This window comes from Chaetura pelagica, unplaced genomic scaffold (genome assembly GCF_000747805.2).
Source record: "Chaetura pelagica isolate M959 unplaced genomic scaffold, ChaPel_1.0 scaffold27, whole genome shotgun sequence".
NCBI classification, from domain to species: Eukaryota; Metazoa; Chordata; class Aves; order Apodiformes; family Apodidae; genus Chaetura; species Chaetura pelagica.
The window spans coordinates 2486625-2509304 of record NW_009954020.1 but is presented as its reverse complement, the minus strand read 5'-3'; the positions used below and the strand labels follow the sequence as shown (position 1 = coordinate 2509304).

The window sequence follows — 22680 nt, the reverse complement described above, 5'->3', positions numbered from 1 at the left end:
TGTGTATAACAAAACTGAACATAGAGCATTTCTGAAGCATATTCCAGAATTAGCCTTCAGATGAATGAACATTTAGGCCACAGGAAAGCTAAATGAGGTAACACTGTTTTGAGTTGCACTGTCATTCAGTGAAGTATACAATTCCATTTCATTATAGAAATGCTAAGGTTTTACAACACGATAGTCTATACTTTCTCCTTGCTTAGCAGTGGTGCTCTTAACCTGTTACTGTTATTACCACCAAAGATATTTTCAAGCAAACTTCAAATTAAAAAATATTAAACATAAAAAAGGACTAAACTCTTACGAGAACCCAAACACTTGCCTGGGATATACTTACAAAGCTTTTAAAGATGTAAAAATGTCATTCAGTCATAATAAACACTTACAATTACCCACTGGTAACTTATGGAGGTTTTACCAGTACAAGTATCATCTATATTTGTACAAAACATAAGGTAAAACTTACATTGGTAATTCTTAATTTCCATTAATTTTGAAACCAGTAATGTTCAATCAGTATAACAACATATAAATCTATCATGAAATAAGGAAGATTCAGAAGATGTTTGTTCCAGACTGAGTCAAGAAAGCTGGATCATATTACCAGGGAGAGAGACACTCGGTGAGTCCTGTAGTAGGTCATCCAAGTTCTCAACTTAAATTCCTAAGGATGTAATTTCTTATGTATGTGTATGCTGCCTTATCACTCTTAAGTAGTCAGCCAGTATAGCAGGAGAAAAATTGCAACTTTTAACGCACCCTCAATGTCTTTAAAAGTCAGGTTTTTGCACCAATTCAAGAACAGACAATCAGCATGCATCATATTTAAGTCTGAGTTATGTTATTAAAAGTATCTGCCTGTAAAAAACTGTAGGCTGGATCTGAAAAATATATTTTCATATATTTGAGGTCTGCAGTCAGTCTTCCACAGCCTGCAATTTTCTTGTGTTTCAGATAGGTAAAGGAGGGTGCTGATGCTGCTTGTTACCATCTCCTATAGACAAAGCTACTGTATTTCATTATTAGGAAACTGTCACATAGGAAGACACAATACCCTAATATGCATAAGAGACTTATAAACTAAACAGCACAGTGTTAATGAGAAGTGTATGAATATATGTAGGTACTTTATCAAGAAATGATAGAGAATTTCTAAATATTTCTTATAGAGAAGTTTCTAACACTGGAGTCATACATGAACTTCACAAACACAGTAAGAAAATTATCACAAGAAATAACAAGATAAGGTTCTCAGCAACAAAAGTTGGTGAATTTGTTTAGTTATTAATAGTTAAGATCACCTGACAGTTCTCATGCCAGCTTACAGGGACACATTAGTGTGGCTGTGAAACCGCAAGACCAGAGAGCACAAGCAGGACGTGGGGAAAGATGTCAACTGTGAATGACCCTAGAAAGACTGCCTACAGAGATTCCAGAGAATGTTAGGGGTTGGAAGGAACCTCTGAAGATCATTGAGTCCAACCTCCCTGCCAGAGCAGGACCAAAAAAACCCAAAACAACAACAAAACAAAAACAAAGAAACATAAACATGACAAACAAACAAAACCCTAGGGCAGATCACTCAGAAAGGCATCCAGGCAGGTCTTGAAAGTCTCCAGAGAAGACTCCAAAACCTCTCTGGTGAGCTTGTTTCAGTGCTCTGTAACCCTCACAGTAAAGGTCTTCCCTATGTTGAGGTGGAACTTCCTTTGCTTGAGTTTGAATCCGTTGCCCCTCGTAGTATCACAGGGCACAAGTGAAAAGAGCTTGTCCCTGCCTTCTTGATGTCCAGCCCTCATGTATTTATAGACATTCATTAGATCCCCCCCTCAGACTTCTCCTCTCTAGACTGAACAGCCCCAGGTTTCTCAGCCTTTCTTCGTAAGGCAGGTGTTCCAGTCCCTTAATCATCCTTGTAGCCTCCACTGGACTCTTCTCCCAAGTAGATCCCTGTCCCACTTGAACTGGGGAGCCCAGAACTGGACACAATACTCCAAGGGAGGTTTCATCAGGGCTGAGTAGAGGGGGAGGAGAACCTCCCTCCATCTGCTGGAGACACTCCTCTTAATGCACCCGAAGATACCATTGGCCTTCTTGGCCACAAGGGCACATTGTTGTCCCATGGATAACTTGTTCTCTACCAGGACTCCAAGGTCCTTCTCCACAGAGCTGCTCTCTAGCAGATCACCTCCTAGCCTGTACTGGTGTGTTTTGTTGTTCCTTCCCAGGTGCAGGAGTCTACACTTGCTCTTGTTGAATCTCATTAGGTTCCTCTTTTCCCAGCTCTCCAGCCTGTCCAAATCTCGCTGAATGGCTGCACAGCTTTCAGGTGTATCAGCCAATCCTCTCAGCTTCGTGTCATCAGCAAACTTGCTGAGAAGACACTCTGTCCCATCATCAAGATCATTAATAAAGACGTTGAACAGGACTGGACCCAGAACTGATCCCCGAGGGACTCCACGAGTTAAATGTCTCCAGCTGGACTCTGCACCACTGACCACCACTCTTTGGGCTCTATTGCATAGCCAGTTCTTAATCCATCTCACTATGCATTCTTTTACCCCATATTTTATGCCATATATTTATCTAGAATCACACAAATTCTGGTAGACAACGACTTACAAGTTCAGAATATGATTTACAAGAAGACAACCTACAGGATGAGAAAGTGTTTTGTTTAATTCTGTCTCTCTATACTTTTAACTCCTGTTAAAGAAGATAGAGCAGGGATCCTGGAGATCATAGAATCACAGCACGATTTGAGTTGGAAGGGACCTTAAAGATCATCTAGTTCAACCCCCTTGGATGGACAGGGACACCTCCCACTAGATCAGGTTGCTCAGGGCACCATCCAGACTGGCCTTAAACACATCAAGGGACAGTGTTTCTATGGCTTCTCTGGGAAACCTGTTCCAGTGTCTCATCACACTCACACTAAAGAATTTCTTCCTAATGTCTAACCTAAATCTCCCCTCTTCCAGTTTTGATCCATTACCTCTTGCCCTCTCACAAGCCTTTGTAAACAGACCCTCCCCAGCTATCCTGTAGGCCCTTCAGGTACTGGAAGACAGCTATGAGGTCCCCCAGGAGCCTTCCCATCTCCCACTGAACAGCCCCAACTCTGTTAAAACACTACAGGCACACAACTCATATTGCTGCATGAAATGAAAGAGGCATCTTGTAATACATCTTACTTCCAGATAAGCAAGCTGCACACAAGCAGGACACATAAATGATGCTTTACTGCAAATATTATTTATGATATTCTTTAATTTCAAAACCTAGACATTTTATACTATTTTCAATATACATTCACTTTGATCCTGCCAAAAAACAGCTGCTTTTATAAGCCAACGCTTACAAATATAAAAATCCTGTTGTATCAGGCACTGACTGGTTATTGTTCCACTTGGAATACTGCTCGTCTTCTTTTAAATAACAAATGCTGATTAGTAGCAATAACAGTCCCCTTCTAATGCACAGGAAGCCCAACACTGTCACTGGTGGCATCAGTATTTCACTACATCTAAGAAAAAACTGCCCTTCTAAAATGAAGCAACATATCAACTAGAGAAAGCATTTGTGGTAAGCGATTTAAAATGTGGTGATGCTGGGTTTTGCTATCTTTCAGATAAAAAAGCAATGTTTTAAAATCAAAATAGAAAGAAGAGTTCACCTTGTCAACATTCCAAATTGGCTTAATATGTGCTGTATTCAACTGAGTTCTGTCAACATAGTTTGAAATTACAGTTTTTCTAAATTAAGCATTCCATTGTTTTTGACCAGCTGCTCACTAAAGACATTTTCTGGTATTGGCCTAAAAAATTTTGAACATGTTGAAAGATTTTAAAGCTGTTCACCCCAAGGCAGGAAGAACAAGCATAATTAATTCATTCTATCATAGTAATATAACTACTACAGATCTAAGCAATAGATTTAATTATTTGTACACGACAGGTAGAGCTGTTTTACATGTTACTGTTTTACATGTTAGAGCTGTTTTACAGCTACTGAAATTCTGCAAAATGGTTCCAGGGAGAAAATTAATATTGCCATAGATTTCTAAGTAAAAGCTTCTTGCAATCAGCCTTCAGATTCTGTTATGCTGAAGCCAAGGAAATCTCACTTTTTTCCACATGAGTTTTTCAGTTTCCTTACCAGCATATGCTATGCTAGCCCACAGTTAATAAAAATACCTCTTATGATAGAAAAAGATATTTTGAATTTCATAGACACTGCCAATTTGAAATCTGTTTTACTAAAAAAAAAATTAAAAAATCAACATATCCACTATTGAATTTCACCTGGTTTAAAGTATCTGCTTATATAGTATATTTACAGTTATGTTTTACATGAAATTTTTAAAATTGCTGCTCTAGGAAATGAGATAACAGAATTTACAAATGCAACATGTAAAAAGTCATAAAAATTAATTATGTGTTAGTGAAGATCAGTCTAAAAGGACAAATGAAAAACAAACAATTGTTTGAACAGTAATCTTCAGGTTTGCTTTTCAGAAGTAAATTAAGTTTTAAAATTGTATTTCAGTTCAAAAAATAATTCAACAAATCAAACAGCTAAATGAAACTGTCCTTTTTCTGTAAAGATATTGACTACCAAGTAGGTTAAGTTCTGCATCCAAACCCCATATTCTGAAGTCAGGGGAAAAAACCCTGGAAGACAGTGGGAGCTTCTAGATCTTTCCAAGATTTTAAACCACTCAGATTCATTCAGTACACAGATTTGTTTCATTTGAAACACTGACTTCCGAGCAATCACAAGAACTCCCACAGCCAAAGCAAAACCTGTTTGTGACTTACAAAAATCTGCAGTCAGTAAGACAGCTCAAACTTACTTGAAAGCCATCACTGCCTTTGCTTCCCAGAGCCAGCTTTGAGGTGGAAAATAATAAAGCCACAATCATACTCTATATGTTCTTAAGTGTAAGCAAAATACAAATTTGTATAGGCTTGCAATTAAGTTTAACCCGAAAATATTAAGGAAACTTTTCCAAAAGTTGCCTGGCTTTTCATCAGTCTAAAGACATTTACTTCATATACAATTTATTATTTTCCTTCAGACAATATCAGTTTTACATCAGACTAAGTAAAGTACATGAAACATTATTCAGTCATTCTACCATCTCTACTCTTTTTTGATTGATTGATTGATTTCCTTCAAGAGGAGAGGAAAAATGAAAAAAAGGCTAAATGTGACCCTAAACTTTCTCCATGTCTGACAGAATTTATTTAAGAACACAGTAAGTCTGGTAATAAACAAGCTGTCAGTGCCAACACACTTTGCTCCTCTTGAGTCAACACAAAAAGTCTCTAGCTCTTCTATCCATTGACTACAGAAGGCAACCAGGGAAGTTACCATAATAAGGCTTAAATTACCATTTGGAATACTGTTGAAGAGCCACACACACTCTCTTCACAAAATCTGACATCTTATTTAGGAAACGTAATTATTTTTGGTTACTAAGTTTAACAACAGACAAACACAAATTATCTCCCAATTTAGGAAGTCCATTAATCTGCTTTGCTCATAAAAGAACTGACAGGGATATCAAACAGCTTACTGGAAGGTGGAATTCTGTTCAGTAACATTTGTTTGGAAGTGACACATGTCTTGTAAATCAAAGTGGAGGTTGGCAGTAACTGTTTGCCACCAAGGATTTGAAGGAACTGGAAAGCAATGTATATCTTGCTATTTGGCATCCCAGAAAATAAGTTCCAAAGCTATTCCCTAAGAGGTTTTGCCAAGACATTATTACGCAAACAAATCAAAAGAAGCAGGGTAGCCTGGCTCAAAGATATTAAAACTAAGAAACACATTTTTCTCTTTACCCTAAGCAAAATTGCCCCGTTAGTTTGGAAGAAAAAGGATCCTCCTCCCCTACATCAGAGCAAGAACTCTGTGCTCCACCAAAATAAGAAATTCTACTCCAAAGTAGCACCACTCTACTATATGGTCCTGTCTCTCTGAACTGCAACTCCATTTCATTCCATCAGCTGGGAAAGAAAAGAAAGCCCAAAGAAAGCCCAATAGTTCTACAGAATCAGACAAAAACAAACCAACCAAAAAACACCAGGCAGTGCTAAGGGTTACAATGTACAAGAAATGCAAGCATTACTTCTTATGTCAAAACAATGTAGAGTGATCTAGAGTGACAGTCCACATCACAATTCTGGAATTGATGAGATACCTATTGTACCAGCAGGAAATCAAATGGTTAGAAGGGAATTATGGCAGACTATAATACTGATTGCACCCATCACTCTCTTAGGAAAGCTAGATGTCCAGATCTTCATTTGAACACTTTTAGATATGCCCTTCAAGCCTGGATCTGAATTCTGAAACATTTAAGCTAATAAGATGGTGATGTTGCATTACTGAAAGCATTTGCTCCTGGCTACTTTTCAGCTAACAGGCACCTTTCTGTGTTGTCAGTGCTGTAGAGAAGGATATTATTTCTTCCTTTTCTTACCATCACTCTCACTGTTTGAGAGCAAGAAAACACTGCCTTACCTAAACAACTGCTTCAGGAGGTCTGTTTAAAAGATTCAGAATAGGAATGTACAGAACAGCTTTCCTGTTCCATCCAGAAAAAAGTGGTTATTTCTGTGGAGGATGAGCCCAGCCATCAAAGGAATTTTAAGGACTGAGAGTTTTTCTGCCTCGAGCTGGCATCTGCTCAGTGCTTAGGTCCACATTATACACCTTGCCATGAGGTGAATCCTCTCAATTCATGTCAGCTGGCAGATACTTTGTGACTTCAGAACATACTATGCCATAGCAAATAAGCAAAGATTTATTCTGATTTGATTTAGTATCTGACTTTACTCACAGAATTAGTTCCAAGAACTTGCAGCTTTGGTTCGCCTGATTCCAGGAGCTTGGCCACCATATGTAGGAAACTTTCCACAAATGGTTTTATGCTTTGAGAATGGCAAGCCATCAGAAGTTGATCCAATGCCTCCATGGCAATTAAAACGTACCTGAAAATTAGAGGCACTCACATAAACACATGCTACAGTTATCATTACCTCAGTTAATTTAATTAAGGTACCTATTACTACAAAAAACAGAAAACAAAGGCTGGAATATATACATTCTTACATTACCTAAAAAAGGAAGTTATTGTTATTTCCTAAATTCATCTTTATTTCATTTGTGGTTTTGTTGCGGTTTGTTGTTTGTTGGGGTTTTTCTGAGGGTGGGGAATGGGAAGGGGAATACATTATTTTTAGAAGAGATGTCATAATGTTTAGTAGCAGAGTAAATGTAATTCAATTTTCTTTTCTAGCACATTCTATTTCCAAATACATATTCCAGCATTCTAGTCTACAGCTCCTCTGTTTATCCACATCCTAGTACAGAAAGCCAACAACTTCTTCATTCTCTTGCACACTCAGACAACTTGCTAAGTAAATGAAAAAGTGTAAATAAATGCAGTGAATAAAATTAATTACCCTCAAGAATGGCCATTAACCCATTCTATAAAGTTATAGAAATAGCTTTTGACATCATAAAGGCCAAAAACTATTGCCTGTGACTGATATTGCCACTTTCTTACTCTATTTCCATAGGCTTTAAAATCTTCTCCCTCTTTGGACTCTACATTCTTTCAAATTTTTAGCTCAAATAGGACTTAAGAGCAAGACAGAGTTTTAAAGTTCACATTTAAATATAATTTAGCCAAAAGGGTTGAAATGAAAGGTAGCCACACTTCCCAATACCCTGAGTGACATTCAAAGGTGTACTGGATTTACATAGCATGGTCTTGGTAGCAGGCGGGCTGCAGGAGTGGCTTCTGTGAGAAGACACTAGGAAATGACTGTGACACCATCTCCAGTCCCCCTGTGCTGCTAAGTAGGAGGAGTTAAAGGATTCAGGAATAAATTTGAGCATGGGAAGAATGGGGGTGGGGGAGCTTTGTTTTTATTTCTCACTCACCAGGGCTCCCACCTCATTCCTCAATGGAAGATCAACATCAGGAAGAAATTCTTCACCATGAGGGTAAGGTGCTGCAAGAGGCTGCCTAGGGAGGTTGTTGATGCCCCCTCCCTGGAGATGTTAAAGGCCAGTTTGGATGAGGCTTGTGTGGCCTGGTCTGGTGTGAGGTGTCCCTGCTCATAACAGGGAAGTTGGAACCTGATGATCTTTAAGGTGTATGCCAACCTTAACCATTCTATGATTCTAAGTTGAGTGGGTTTTGCCCATTATAGTAACTGATGAATGATTTCCCTTTTCTTACCTCCACCCACCCGCTTGTCCATCTTAGTTGCTCCTCCTGTCCTGCTAAGGAGGAGGAGTGAGAGAGCTGCTTAGTGGGCAGGTGGAAGTCAATCAAGGTTAACTCACCACAAAGTGTGGTCTTTACTTCCTAAAAGGGTCTGTCTTACTTCCTAAATGCAATGAGAACAAATACAATGAAATGCAGCTGTTAGCACCTATTTTTAATGCTGTAACTTGTTTTCTTACCCGTAGCGATGCCTGACAACATCTCTGCTCAGTCTCTCTGCCAGGTAAGCACCAATTCGATCCAGCTTTTCTGGTGCTGAAACGGCATAGAAAGTCAGCTTCTCCATATCAGCTTTAACAAGACCATCCTAAAAACAAACAGAGAAAATATGAAATAAAAATGTTCATAGAAAGTATGAAGTATAGAAAGTTTTTGAAGTGCTTTTCCTTTTGTCTACTCAACATTTAGAGACCTGAGCCATACAGATGGGAATAAGTTACTGGAAAAAAAAATGCATTTTTAGTTGCAAAATCAGCAACATAACAATTAAAGTAAAATATTTTCATAGAAATGAAACAACTCTCTTTCCCCATCTTTTCTTGGGTTGGGGAGGGGAAACAGGTATTCCAAAATAAAGTATTTAGTGATATATCTTATCAGTTTTAAGACACTTCTTCCCTACTGATACAATGTAATTTTTTTTCTTTTCCCTTTACTCCCATTCCCCAAAGTGTATTTGATCCATAATTTTGATGCTATATCCAAGTAAGATGGTATTTTAAAGACTGTATTTCTTCAGCTTTACATCCTGGACAAGGCCAACACACAGGGTATTTCCAGGATAATTGCTAAAAAAAGATCAAATATTATTACATTAGTTCCAATGTGAACTGTGATAAGGATCTCCTCAGGTGAGATATAATTCAAACTATCAGGTGAGAATGATCAAGCTTTCTGTCTTCTCTCTTTCTTTTTACAAAAATATCTTTTTCAAGTAAGTTACTTGGAATATACCCATTATTAATTAATGCAATTTATCAAGCAAGTCTTCTTTAGAGAAAGCCTGCAACTCAGCAAAACACCATGAACTTGACTTGTGTCATGCACTGAGCCAATGAATATTAATAAAAGCAGAGACTAACATGTGCCAACTCAGAGCTACTGAGTAAAATTAAAGCTGTCAGACTACAAGTGTAGGAATTCTGAGTGTTTCTACACCTGTATCAAACCAGTAGATTAAAATAAAGAAATTTACAAAACCATATGTTCCATGCTTTCAGCATACTGTATAGACAGAAAGCACTTTTTTAACCTAGTAACATGCATTTATATAATAATTAGAACTCAGTAACATTGTATTTTAAAGGAAAGCACATATACTTTATAAGATATAAGCCAAACGTTATACAAATGCTGAATGCTAACTGGTTTACTTAGTTCTGCTATAATAAAAGATAACAAAGCCTGATGACACATTTTAAAAAATACAGCAGCAGAAATACATGCTCTCAATTACTCTGAACCACCATGTGATTCTGTACAGATACAGGCAATGCTAAATGGTGACACAAGTTATTTATGTTCACTGAGAGTAAGAGCAGAGGTCTAATATAGCTCCAAGATTGTTCTAGTGAAATGAGAAATCAGTGTATGAATAACTGGAGAAATTAAAAATCAACAACAATAAATCACCTCTTTGGATCACAGTAACTTACACAGTCAATACCTCACTAATTAGAAAATTAAAATATTGTAGAAAACCAGAAAACATCCACACCTGCAAACATAACAAAAAGTGTTTGTGGCTCTAAGTAGTCAGTACAGCCTACTTAATTAAATCTGCTTCTCTGAAACATAGCAAATACACTCCTCAATATGCACAGCCTTGCTTTGAAAAGGAAATTAGATCAGATCTCCCTTTTCAGCTAAATTATTCTGCTAACCTCTATTAAAGCTATAAAAAGCTAAGGCAGGATTTATTGTAAACTGTTAAAATAGAAAATACAAAAATAAATAATACTAAACAAATAAATAAATAAATAATCCTATTGTTAAAACATAAGTTGCTAACAAACAAATTTCAACTGCCAAACTCTTAAAATGTTAAAAGGCATCACTCACTTTTGGATCTTCAGGGAAGATGTTATCTACCAGCCGCTTGTAGCGAGGGCGCAAAGCAGCACAGCAACAGCACACTCCTGCAGAGAGATTTACCCAAAGGAATTCAGAGTTAAGTTTTAGGAACTCTGGTATTTTTATTGGAAGTGACTAGCAGGCAAGCAAGGAGAAAAAAGATAGAGAATTCAGCTGCTCCTTACTATCAGCAGAAAAGCAAAATTAAGGTAATTGAAAATAACTGAGAAGTCAAATAAGTAAAACTATTGTTATAATGTAATACAGGTGAAAATATGCAAGGATCTTGGGTACTAAAAATGTACCTGTCATCCAGCTGTACTTAAAAAGAGGCAGAAAAATAAAAATGGAAAAAAAATTAAAATTAGTAATGTTAAAACCAAGGCAACTTCACTGGCTGCTTTATCTTCATTCTGAATGATCATTTCAAAACCTAACTAAACATCCATTAACCTCACTCTTCTACAAAAAAGTCAACTGTGTCATCGTCTGCTTTACAGGTACCTACATAAAGCAATATAAAATAAAATCTGCAAAAGAGCTCTCCCTTCATTATCCCATTATATTACTGGGCATCAGACAAAAGAGTCACCTGAAGTGGAGAAATAAATTTTCCTGATCTCATTGTTCTCTATTACTAATACTGTACTCAGGCAAAGATAATTAGAACAAGACATGTAACTTGCACTTTCATTAATTTAAAAAAGAGGCATAATGCCTGCTTTAAAATGATAGAAAATCACAAAGTATGCCTTGTTTTTTTTTATAGAACTCAGGACTAACTGAAGCAGTTTATATTTAAAAAGTAGGACTTGAAGTAAAAACTTAGCACAAAAGGAAAGAAGACATTTTAGATATCTGTCCAACTGTTTTATCAGTGCAGATTTATTCCCAAGAAATTTCACTGTTTTGACAAATCAGATTAGAAATTTTTCAGTGGACTAACCCACTGATGAGGTCTCAGATAACATTAAAGTAGCTCTGATGCAAAAGAGCCAGTAGATAATAATACGCTGAATAATAACATACCAAGCGTGGATGAAGATCAGTGGTTTTTTGGTCTCTGAAATCTCAATACCTAGAGCATTCAGAGTATGTAAACACCTTACAAATTCTACTCATTGTCTGACAACTTAATTCTTGCAAGTTGTTTAATTGAAAACAATTCTCAAAAAAAACCAACAAAAAAACACATTTTAAGTTCTCCTACCTGTTTTTTTAACTCAGTTCATTAATTATGGAGTCATATATCACAGACTTACAACTTCAATACATAACTATGGAAACAAAACACACTCAATAGATTAAAAACCTGCTTGAGTTGAATTGTAAAGAATTAGGACAGTTGTAGAAAAATGTTCTATTGAGAGCAATGTTGTGTTCTCCTTTTACAAGTAAAATCGTAGGAAAAGAGGACTTCATTACTGTCCAGTGTATCACTCAGTATTGGGGAATTCAAGTAAGATCATCAAAATTCTCCAAAACCAGACCTAAAATTGTCAAATATTTCTCAAGTTAGCAATGCAGCTCTGCATGGTGCTCAACATCCTCTGTACTTGTGTTTTCCTATTTGATTTTTTACCTTATGGATCTCTAACATTGACCCAGAGTAAATAGTATGTTTTGTTATTACTATGTGTAACAAAATATTCTGACAACAGCTGTAATAAAGCATTTTGCTACAGTTATCTAAAACATAACAAGAACAGAAAATATTGCATGCAAGACAGAGGAAATGAAAAATACTTGAGTTAGTTTTCCTTTCTTTAAGTGACAGAAGAAGAAAATCCTTGCAAAGAACAGTAATTTAAATCTTCAAAAGGTGTTTAAGAACCATGTTAATTGCATAAATTTAACATAAAACCTGGATACAGTCAGTCCTTTGAGAAGGATAAAAATATCAAATATCAGTACCATCTCATTCTGTCAGCTTTACCAGACGGTTTCAGTTAATGGAATCTCAATAATGTTCAAATACTGCTTTTTAAAAGTATGTCACACTGTGAATTTTGACATTTAAAAGGCCTCACAATAAGTAAATTGCATAAGATTTGAAAATTTTCTCTTGTCCCTATCCTGGATTTTCAGTAGTATCCTTACACTGCTACATATTTAACTATAGCACAGTTTACATGGGAAAAAAGAAAACTAACTCAAACTTTTCAAAGAACTCTTTATGATAAAAATGTAACACTAAAATTAATATAAAGAGAATAAAATACGGTAATTAAAAGAACTTCCTAAATTAGCCAAAACATCCAAGTATAAGAAACTGAGTTATTCTATCCAAGCTTTCAGCTTCCAAAGATATTTTCAATAGAGAAATTTAAGTAGAACATCATCAGGAAAAAAAAAAATTAAGGGGCAGGCTCTGCAAAGAACACGGAAACAAACAAAAAAAAGAAAAAACAAAACAAAACAAAAACAAAAGCAAACTTCAAAACAATTATCAGTCAGGAAACAGGTTTTATGGGAAAATTATTTATCATCAGTGTTTTCATGTAACTTGGGAATAAAACATAGGAATAATAAAAACATAGGAATAGGTTTCTAAAAATGTATTTAAAAAATCACAAATATCAATTTGTAACAACATATATTAAAATATATTAATATTTAACATAGATTGCACCCAAAGAAAATCACCAAAATCTAGAAACATTCACTATGTAGACCAGAAAAGATGAACGTTGTAGAAGATGGACAGAGGCTGAAAAATTGAAAACAGATTCTCTACTTCTTGGGTTCAAATTTAACCCATGTAACAGTTGATCCATAAAAACCACATTTGTTTCATGCAAATCAGCTGCTTTGTATGTCTACAGAATGCAGTCACTAAACCAGATAAAAAGAACCTGTTCATTTCATGCAGGTTTATCTACAAAACATCCTACTATAATTCCCTTTCAGTGTCAGGCAAAATTTGCATCTTAATGGTCTCACCCTTAAGAAATTTTTATGTCACTTCATACAAATAAATATAAGGGTTAAAGCAGTACCTGCAAAGAAGTTTGTACTGTCACATGGTAGTAAACAGGTTTACAAAATAATGTTTACTTCTCCAATAATGGAACTTTCTAAGACTAAACATGCATGCTTACTTCTGCTAAAGGAGTCCTGTAATCTGCATTTTACACCTTAAGATTGTATATACCTACCAGCTGCCTGGGTACTTCTTTTTACATGCACGTATTCTACACAATAGCATTAAGAAGAAACAGTCCTTGGTATCAGAAAACAGTATTTTCACCTACCCAAACACATACATGGTCTTGGTTCAAAAGCAGTATTATAATCATAAGCTTTTTCTTGCTCAACAGTTGGAACTGGAACATACTGTCTCATCCTGGGTATGATTTCCCTCCCCGGGTACTCCCTCCTTTCCCAGAGCTTTGCTCTCTCAGGCCAGCACAGGAGCAGTCCCTTCCCGCGAGAGCTCTGCAATACTGTAACCTTATCTGATCAGCTCTGACACTTCCACACAAAGCCACCAAACAGATGAAAAACTTCAGTATCAAATTCAGTTAACAAGGCCAGGCACAAGGCAAGAGAAAAGAGTAAATGATACCTCATCAATGTGTAATTCACAGCTTATCAAACAAAACTGCACAAAGCCAGTTTTATTACTTCACATCCCCAGAACACATAGTTAATTATTTCTGTGACTAGAAGCAAAACATCAGTATTGTTTCAGAAAAAACTGTGTCCAGTCAGCTGCCACATATCACTGCAGAGTGACACACATTTCAGCAAAACACTCACCTGATCTTGCTAAAGAATGGCCAGGAAAATATTATTTAAGGCAGACTGCTGACCAGAAAGTCTTGTTAAACAGAAGGGTTTATCTCTAAGATTAGAGAAGCACTTTAAAAATTAGTAAGTTAAGGACATTAACATTATCTCTAATAATACTTCAGAATTTAAGAAGCAGTGATGACAGAACTTAAATCCTTAATATCCTTGCTCACAAAGTTTATGATCCATCAGGTCAAAAAGCAACTTTGAGTTAAGCAATTCTGAAGTTACTTTCTGGCTTCCCATTGCTTCTCATCACTGCACTATTTTACTTCCTACATTACATACTCTTGGATTGTGGATGTACTGCTCTACATCCACAGGGTTTTCATATATGTATTTTTATAAACCCTAGTAATTGTAAGGTGTTGATTTTAATAAAATCACAACTAATAATTTCTACTAAATAACGATTCCATATCAATTCTAGACTTAAAAAGACTAGTGCTAATAAACCAGTGTTTACTGCAAGTAAATTCAGAGAAAACACTGAGCTGCATAGAAACTGTCACCACAGAGCTTAATAAAGAAACCCTATGGAGTGAATTAGAAATATTCACATTACAAGGTTTATTTCAAGTGAGTTTGAATATTAACTGCTACATCTTACTCATACAACATTACAGAAAAACAAAACCTTCTAGCTGCCTTTAAACATGAAATACTAAGTTCTGTCCATCAAGTTTAAAACTGCCAAATTATTTTCCCCTCTATCAGAGCCTAGCAAAACAGAAAACAAATGGATTGTATTACTTATCTGATGCTAGCAATTCTTCCAACATTTTGTATTGCTGTCTAATATTGTTATCAATTGTTTGCTAAACATTAACAACCTAAACCAAGATTTCATGTTCACTCACTGAATAATTTTGTTATGTCCCAACCTTGGATCTGGTTGTCTGTATCTTTACTGCCTAGATTCCAAGATTTAAAAATAAAATAAAATAACACATTATATATTAAAAAAAAGAGTATCATTAACATAACGTTTGAATCAGCAGATGAATGCATGTTTTGTTCACATCAAGAAACTGAGCAATATTAAAATTACATTTGGTCACTCAGCGTTCTTAAATATAACTATGTAACATTGTGTCCTTTTATACATAAAACCTTCTTTTTATTTTTTTTTCCTATATCTGAGAAATACAAACAAAAATAAATTAGTTTCAAATGTCTAGAGGAAAGTGCATAAAATAACACTTCTACCACTACACTAACTATACCGGGTTAGTTTTGAACTGTCCTTATCAGTTGATGCATTTAATTGAGAACTAAAACTATTTTCAAGGGCATTCCCCTTCCGCTATTAAAAACAGAACAAGTATTTTAAAACAAGGAAATTATTCTGGCCATATAAGGGAGTTAATTAAAACTACTATTTAGACTGCTATAAAAAGAACAACTGCTGTAAGAATGTGTTCATCAGCCATTGCAATGTCCCTGTAAAGCAGTCCCAGAGAGTGCAGAGGACTCTTCACTTGCACAGGACCAAATCCCATCCCCCAGATCAGCCTCTTCTCTCCTCCACCTCCCACCCTGGTGCTATTTGACATCTAAACAGCTGAATTTTAGCCTCTCTCCATGGAAACGCAGCAAAGAAAATGTCCAACATGCAGATGAAATTTCTGTCTTGAGAACACCCTATTCATTTGTCATTTTCTGACACCCGTGACAGCAAAAGCTCAGTACCAGTCGATGTGAAAAATTCCATCCACTACCTACGTTTGGAAATTTTACATTTATTTTTAAAAATATGCTGGTGCCCAGGTAATTTGAAACAAATAATAACTAAAAAAAAAAAAAAAAAAAAGTCTCTCCCCAGAACATATTCTTACAGTCAAGCTGTAAAGTTAATTATAAAGCTAATTCTGGTAAGATATGACTTTAAGGTGTGTTCTTCTACACTTAAATCAACATGGAGAGATGCACAGCATGATACAGTGAAAAGCATGCAAAACCAATTTGCATATACGCTTTTCGTAAAATGGGAAATGACAATGAATGTCAGGCTAGGAGTAAGAAGTAGGAAAAAAACCCCACCACAACCGAGTCAAATAAGGCTTGCCACTCAGCTTCTTCAATGAAGTATTCTTTCCAGAACCATTAGCAATTAAAACAAATCCCCAGGGAAGATATTATCTTTGGGACATGCCTTTTAAAGACTTCTAATTCATTAAAAGGAAGTTTTCCATTACATCAAGTTCTCCAGTTGCATCCTTTTTCACAAGTTCACCACCCGCAGTGTTTCCATACTGTCTCTTCTTTCTCCCACCTTTGTTGTTTTCACAGACTAACTTTGTTTTACTTGCTCATTTCTGTTCTTTTCCACACCGCCTCCTCCTTCCCTACTCTGAGATAGTACCAGCACTCTATTTTTAATACAGCATTAAGAATATCCAAAATTAATCTGGTTCCAGTGAAAGAAGATCTTTATCTTATTATGAATTTTGCTTCTTAGTTCTTGTCCTTATTTATATTCCTATTAAGCTGGTCATAACAAGGTCACTTACTTCTCATCACTAAAGCAATACAGAAAGGAAATTTTGTCACTCTGACTTCAGAAAACACCTGGACATCTACATAAATTTCTCTCTTCATCACAGCTGGTACATATAACCTGTTCATATTAAAAAAAAAATGGGTAAAATCCAACTTTCATTCCTGTGTTCAATATTGTCAGGAAATTATTTTTTAGGTGGTAAATGCAGAGAAGGAAAAAGTAGCAGAGCATGCAGCACATGCTCACTATTTAGCACAAATACTCTGATCCCTGTCTCCCTGACCAAATGCCTGGCTCCTCCTCAGGTGAACAGAGTCTCCCCAGCCCAGCAATGATTCTGACACAGAAGTAAACTCCCAGTACTATCATGTTCAAAGCCTGGGTCAATCTTGGCCCAAACCTATTCTCTAACTTAGATGAGCAATATTCAGAATACTGTGTCCTTGAACACCTCACAGCTGCAGAAGACAGCTGCAGGTAAGTGCACTGTAACCTCTGTAGGCACTCAAAGGCCAACTACTTCTCCTACCACCTATTTCTTTGTTGCAGGTAGGGAGCAACATCTCACATGGAAGACCATTCTACAGAAGATGCTACAGCATCAAGAAGTTTTCAGATTATTGCTACTTTCCCAGTTTTCTCAAGATGATGCAGCTTGTTTCCTTGACCTAGTCAACAGGGGAGGAGCACAACTGCAGTGGTATGAACTCCCAGAATGTTATGCTGCTGCCCATCTTTTCCACACTAAAGAGGATGCTCAGAACAGCTGTAGAGATGTCTTCATCATACACATCCTATGACTGTATCTAAGCAGGCACAATTGTCTTGCTGGAGACATTCCAAACATGCCTGGACACGTTCCTGTGTCATGTGCTCTAGGGTGATCCTGCTCTGGCAGGGGGGTTGGACTAGATCTTTCGAGGTCACTTCCAACCCCTAAGATTCTGTGATTAAACTCTTGACTCCTGCCCTATGGTGCCTTGCAGAACACATTGCTCAAATGCACAGTGCTGAAGGAGATCTGGCAGTAGATATCACATTGTCACATGTATTGCATCATGAAGAACAGTAAAACATGAGAAGCTTTCTGTGAGTAAAGACAATGCGCACATCATGTTTAAAAGTCCTGAAGAGGAGGAAGTAAAAGTTCACAGGTTGTCATTCTGGAAGCCTCAAAGCTAATGCTGTTTGAAGGGTTTGCCCAGCGAACTAGATTTTAACCTGGTCTAGTGCAAAGTGCCCCTGCTCACACAGGGGGCTGGAACTAGATGATCTTTCAGGTCCCTTCCAATCCAAATCATTCTGTGATCCTCTATTTCCTTACATATTAACAGCTTCACAAAGCATCAGGAAGCAGTACTGCTTTAGGATAATGATATAGCTAAAAGTTAGGTTGAAATTCCTTACTCATTCTCACACTAAAGAATGAGTAAGCATTCTCAAGCCACAATTAAAGACTCTGGCTTCTCATTTCATGCCAAAGTACACACCTTAATCAGAAAAATACTGTAACATGCCAAGGTACAATTCAGAATTACAGTTTTGCTCCTCTCGAAAAATGAAAGACCTGAAACCTTTAACTGATCTCAAGTCGGAAATGAAAACACGAGTTATACAGGTGACAACTATTTTTTTAAATCCTGGAATTCTAGAATTTTACTCGGATTTACATAGTAAATGTAAAACTATTTTTTAAAAGCCACTGAATTTAGAAAGAACTAAAAAAAAAAATGTTTATTTGAAATAAAATATTTACCTTTTATCACAAAATTGTCAGGGATATTGCAAATATTAATTCTTACTGCCATGTTTCTACTTAAGAAAAACAAATCAGTATTTGCAAGAACCCAAAGTTCTTAAACACAAAAGACAAGGACTTCAGCAGCATTGATTTCATGAGCCCAGTTACTTGCACATGTAAATTATCAAAGGCTAGGAAACAATTCAGACTACTGCAATATTCAGTGTACACAAATGCATTTACTGATTTACACATCTGCTCAAGGAAACGGCAAGTCCTACATAAATAGATATAACTAATTCACTTTTTATATTTTGTACTTAGGCAAATTAAGACGTTTCCTAGTTCACCAGTGACCTGCTAGTCCAGAGATTCTTAAATATACCTCTGCAAGGCAAGGATTTGATAATTGTTTTAACTTCTGAAAGGTAAAACAATGATGGCATATCCCTTATGTTAGAAAACTTCGTATTGACCTCTACTTGGATACCAAAAGTCTTGTATTCTTTGAGCTAGCTGGGTTACCAGTAAGAGTCACAGGTCACTTCCTTGAACACACCAGCTACAAACAGAATTTGCTAGTATACTTCACAGAAATGAACTCCAGAATGTGGAATTAAGCAGAACTTTGGCTGTTCAGCTAAGCATCACCAAAATAACAAGTTACATCTTGAATGTTGTAACTTATTAGAAATTAAATAGCACTCTTTGAAAGCCAAGAGTCATGTACATCACTGACTTCCACCTTCACCAATTCATGAGGTACCCTATTCTCTAGAGAACAACTGGGGATCCTAGTGGTAAATGACAGGAAAGAAAGTCCATAGAACATGTAGTGATGGCCAAAACATTTTTTAAAGCAGTTTACCCACGCCTTTCCACAGACATGCATTTAATCACACAGCAGAACACTCAACCCCCCTCCCAAAAATCTTTCTTTGTTGTCATGCATAAAATATAGGACACTTGCATGCATAGCCAGCATGAGCCTTCTTACCCTTTCGTCCCATGATTGAGAAATCAATAGCAAACAATTCTGCACATGAAGGTTAATCGACTGATAGGAAAGCCAGTTGTAAAGTGATTTCTGTAAATAACAACGATAGCTGAATTTTAATAAAACCTGAAAAAACTACTAAGCTACATGATAACATTCAGTGAACTGTCCATGTATAACTTAAAAGCACATAAAGGCTTTGATGGGGACAGAATGAAATTCATGGGTAAAGTGTGTGATTTCCTATGTTATATGCCCAGATTGTGCACACACCAATGACAACAGCTGAAAAAATCAATTCTTCAGGTTTTAAGAAGGAATGGATGAGACAAGATTTTTTGTTTCTTGGCTATACCAAAGTGTGTTCCAAAACAAATGGAAGGACATTGATGATGTTACTGGACGTTATTTGCAGTCTGTTAAATACAAATTATTTTCACCTTCTATGGAGCTGCTCTTAATACTAATTTTCCCAAATGGGGCTAGGATAATGCGCACATAGAGAGAATCAAGAGCTGACAGAAAAAAAAAACAAAAACAACAAACAAACACCAAAATGAACACTGCTTCAAAATTAAGTCTTTTTAATCAAATCACAGAATCATAAATGATTAAGGTTGGAAGGGTTCTTAAAGATTCTCGTTCCAACCGCCCTGCCATGAACAGGGACACCCCACACTAGACCAGGCTGCACAAAGCCTCATCCAACCTGGCCTTAAACACCTCCAGGGAGGGGGCTTCCACAACCTCCCTGGGCAACCAGTTACAGTGTCTTACTACCCTCATGGTGAAGAATTTCTTCCTGATGTCTAACCTAAATCTCCCCTCCTTTAAATTAAAACCATTACCCTTTGTTCTGTCGCTGCCCTCTTTGCTGAAAAGCCCCTCCCCAGCCTTCCTGTAGCATCTTCAGGTACTGGAAGGTGCTAAAAGGTGTCCCCAGAGCCTTCTCTTCTACAGGCTGAACAGCCCCAACATCTATGGAGCTGCTCTTAATACTAATTTTCCCAAATGGGGCTAGGATAATGCGCACATAGAGAGAATCAAGAGCTGACAGAAAAAAAAAACAAAAACAACAAACAAACACCAAAATGAACACTGCTTCAAAATTAAGTCTTTTTAATCAAATCACAGAATCATAAATGATTAAGGTTGGAAGGGTTCTTAAAGATTCTCGTTCCAACCGCCCTGCCATGAACAGGGACACCCCACACTAGACCAGGCTGCACAAAGCCTCATCCAACCTGGCCTTAAACACCTCCAGGGAGGGGGCTTCCACAACCTCCCTGGGCAACCAGTTACAGTGTCTTACTACCCTCATGGTGAAGAATTTCTTCCTGATGTCTAACCTAAATCTCCCCTCCTTTAAATTAAAACCATTACCCTTTGTTCTGTCGCTGCCCTCTTTGCTGAAAAGCCCCTCCCCAGCCTTCCTGTAGCATCTTCAGGTACTGGAAGGTGCTAAAAGGTGTCCCCAGAGCCTTCTCTTCTACAGGCTGAACAGCCCCAACACTCTTAGTCTGTCTTCATAGCAGAGGTGCTCTTAAAGAAATCTATGCAGGTTAGGTTAGTAGGTGAAAGACAGACCCAATAACAGGACTGCTTCTCATCCTAGACATGGTACTGGATTTGGTACTAGACTCAAGCAGCAATGATTTCAGATACTCTTCCATGTAATTCTTCTGTAGTAACCAAACTATTAAAATCTTACAGGATTATAATGTATGTATTTTAATGTTGTTCTAACCAGTCATCAATACTGCAAGAAAACTAATAGGGTTTCTACTGCCTGTAAAATAATTATAAAAAAATATTATTTAAGTGGAAGGTCCCATTTAGGGTTTTAAAAACATCAAGGGCACATAGGAAGCATCCTCCAGATGAGGAAAAAAGTATGTTAGATAGAAGAGTGAAAATGTAATTAGTTATAACTATGGCTTAATTTTCACTAAACACATTAGAATGCTTAGCCCATGAAATATTTATATAGACAGATTTAGGAATGCATCTCCAGCCACCATGGGTATTTTAGAACTGTATTTCACAGAGAAATATATCTTCCTTTCTCTTTAACAATCTTGTTATTACTTAATTATTATATACAGAGAAAAGTAGAATTGCAAAAGACAAATAACTTCTCAAAGGGAAGAGGGAAGTAACCCAAAATGAGATTTTCAATCTACTAAAACAGGTTAAGAGCATTAAATATGAGTTACAATTTCTTTAATTTCAAATTCCATTTCAAACACTGTTTTCATCTCATCACTTAGCAAGGAAGTGCTATTGAAAGAGAAAACTCTAATTTTAAGTTTGTTGGGTTGGGTTTTTTGGTTTGTTTGTGAAAGGGCCGGTAGGTTGTTTCATGTCATGTAAAGACTGTGAAGCAACTGAACTGAAAGCAGTAATATTGAAGACAAATACTATCACTGTTCAATTGTGCTACCTTTAATTTCATCTCTCAGCAAACTAGAGAAGCCAACAGATCCACTGCAGACTATGTCTCTGCAAAGACAACTGGCAGAAAGCCATTTAGTGTCTGGGAAGCTAAGGAAACAAAATGTTATTTAGTTTAATGAGAAGGAATCAATGCATCAAGCACACTTGGAGCAGCATTCAGTAGTTACCAACACAGTCACCTCACTGTAACCAAGAACAGGTCACATCATGGAAGATTTTCCACCTAATTGATACATGTATCTCTTAAATTTGACAGAATAGCACAGCGGATGTTCATATTGCTAAATTTCACAGCAGAAATTCAAGGGAAGATTGTGGGAAAATCACATTTGCCAAAATCCTTATTTGTATTTATTTGCTCTCTTCATTTGCAAGGTGCAGTCAGTCATACAAGAACCTGCTAATCAGCTGCTAAAATCAGTTTAATGTAATAATAATTGTTAATAAAACCTTGAAAAGCAAAGATATAATTATGTTATCAGCATAAGTAAAAACAAGGGAAAAGAACAAGGAAGGTAAAAAGAAAAAAAAAATCACACACATGGCTATCACAAGTAAAATACATTCTTATAGTCAGTAGGTGTTCTCACCTGTATCAAATAATTTTTCTAGTCCAAGCAATTTCATTTTAGTATAAAATCTGCCTTTAAATTAAATATTGAATGAAAATGAGAGAATACAGCCAGTAAGTAGGTTAGCTGTTTCTGAAAAAAATCTCATAATCTACCAAGCTGTGTTTCAAGGATCTGATTAAGTGTGAATATCTGGAACATAATGTCCAAAGAGAAAAGTCTTAAATATTT

General features: G+C 36.6%; 1 protein-coding gene across 1 annotated transcript in view; it reads right to left on the bottom strand.

The window, feature by feature from the left end:
• EFR3A (EFR3 homolog A (S. cerevisiae)) overlaps positions 1 to 19433 on the bottom strand; it is a 65773-nt gene extending 46340 nt beyond the window's left edge. Inside the window, exons 1-4 of the mRNA XM_010002274.1 lie at positions 19421 to 19433; positions 10373 to 10449; positions 8491 to 8618; positions 6854 to 7004 (exon numbers count right to left, since the gene is read on the bottom strand). Of these exons, the coding sequence (XP_010000576.1) occupies positions 6854 to 7004; positions 8491 to 8618; positions 10373 to 10449; positions 19421 to 19433 (369 nt within the window). The remainder of the gene's footprint in view (positions 1 to 6853; positions 7005 to 8490; positions 8619 to 10372; positions 10450 to 19420) is intronic.
• Between the last annotated feature and the right edge of the window lie 3247 nt (positions 19434 to 22680).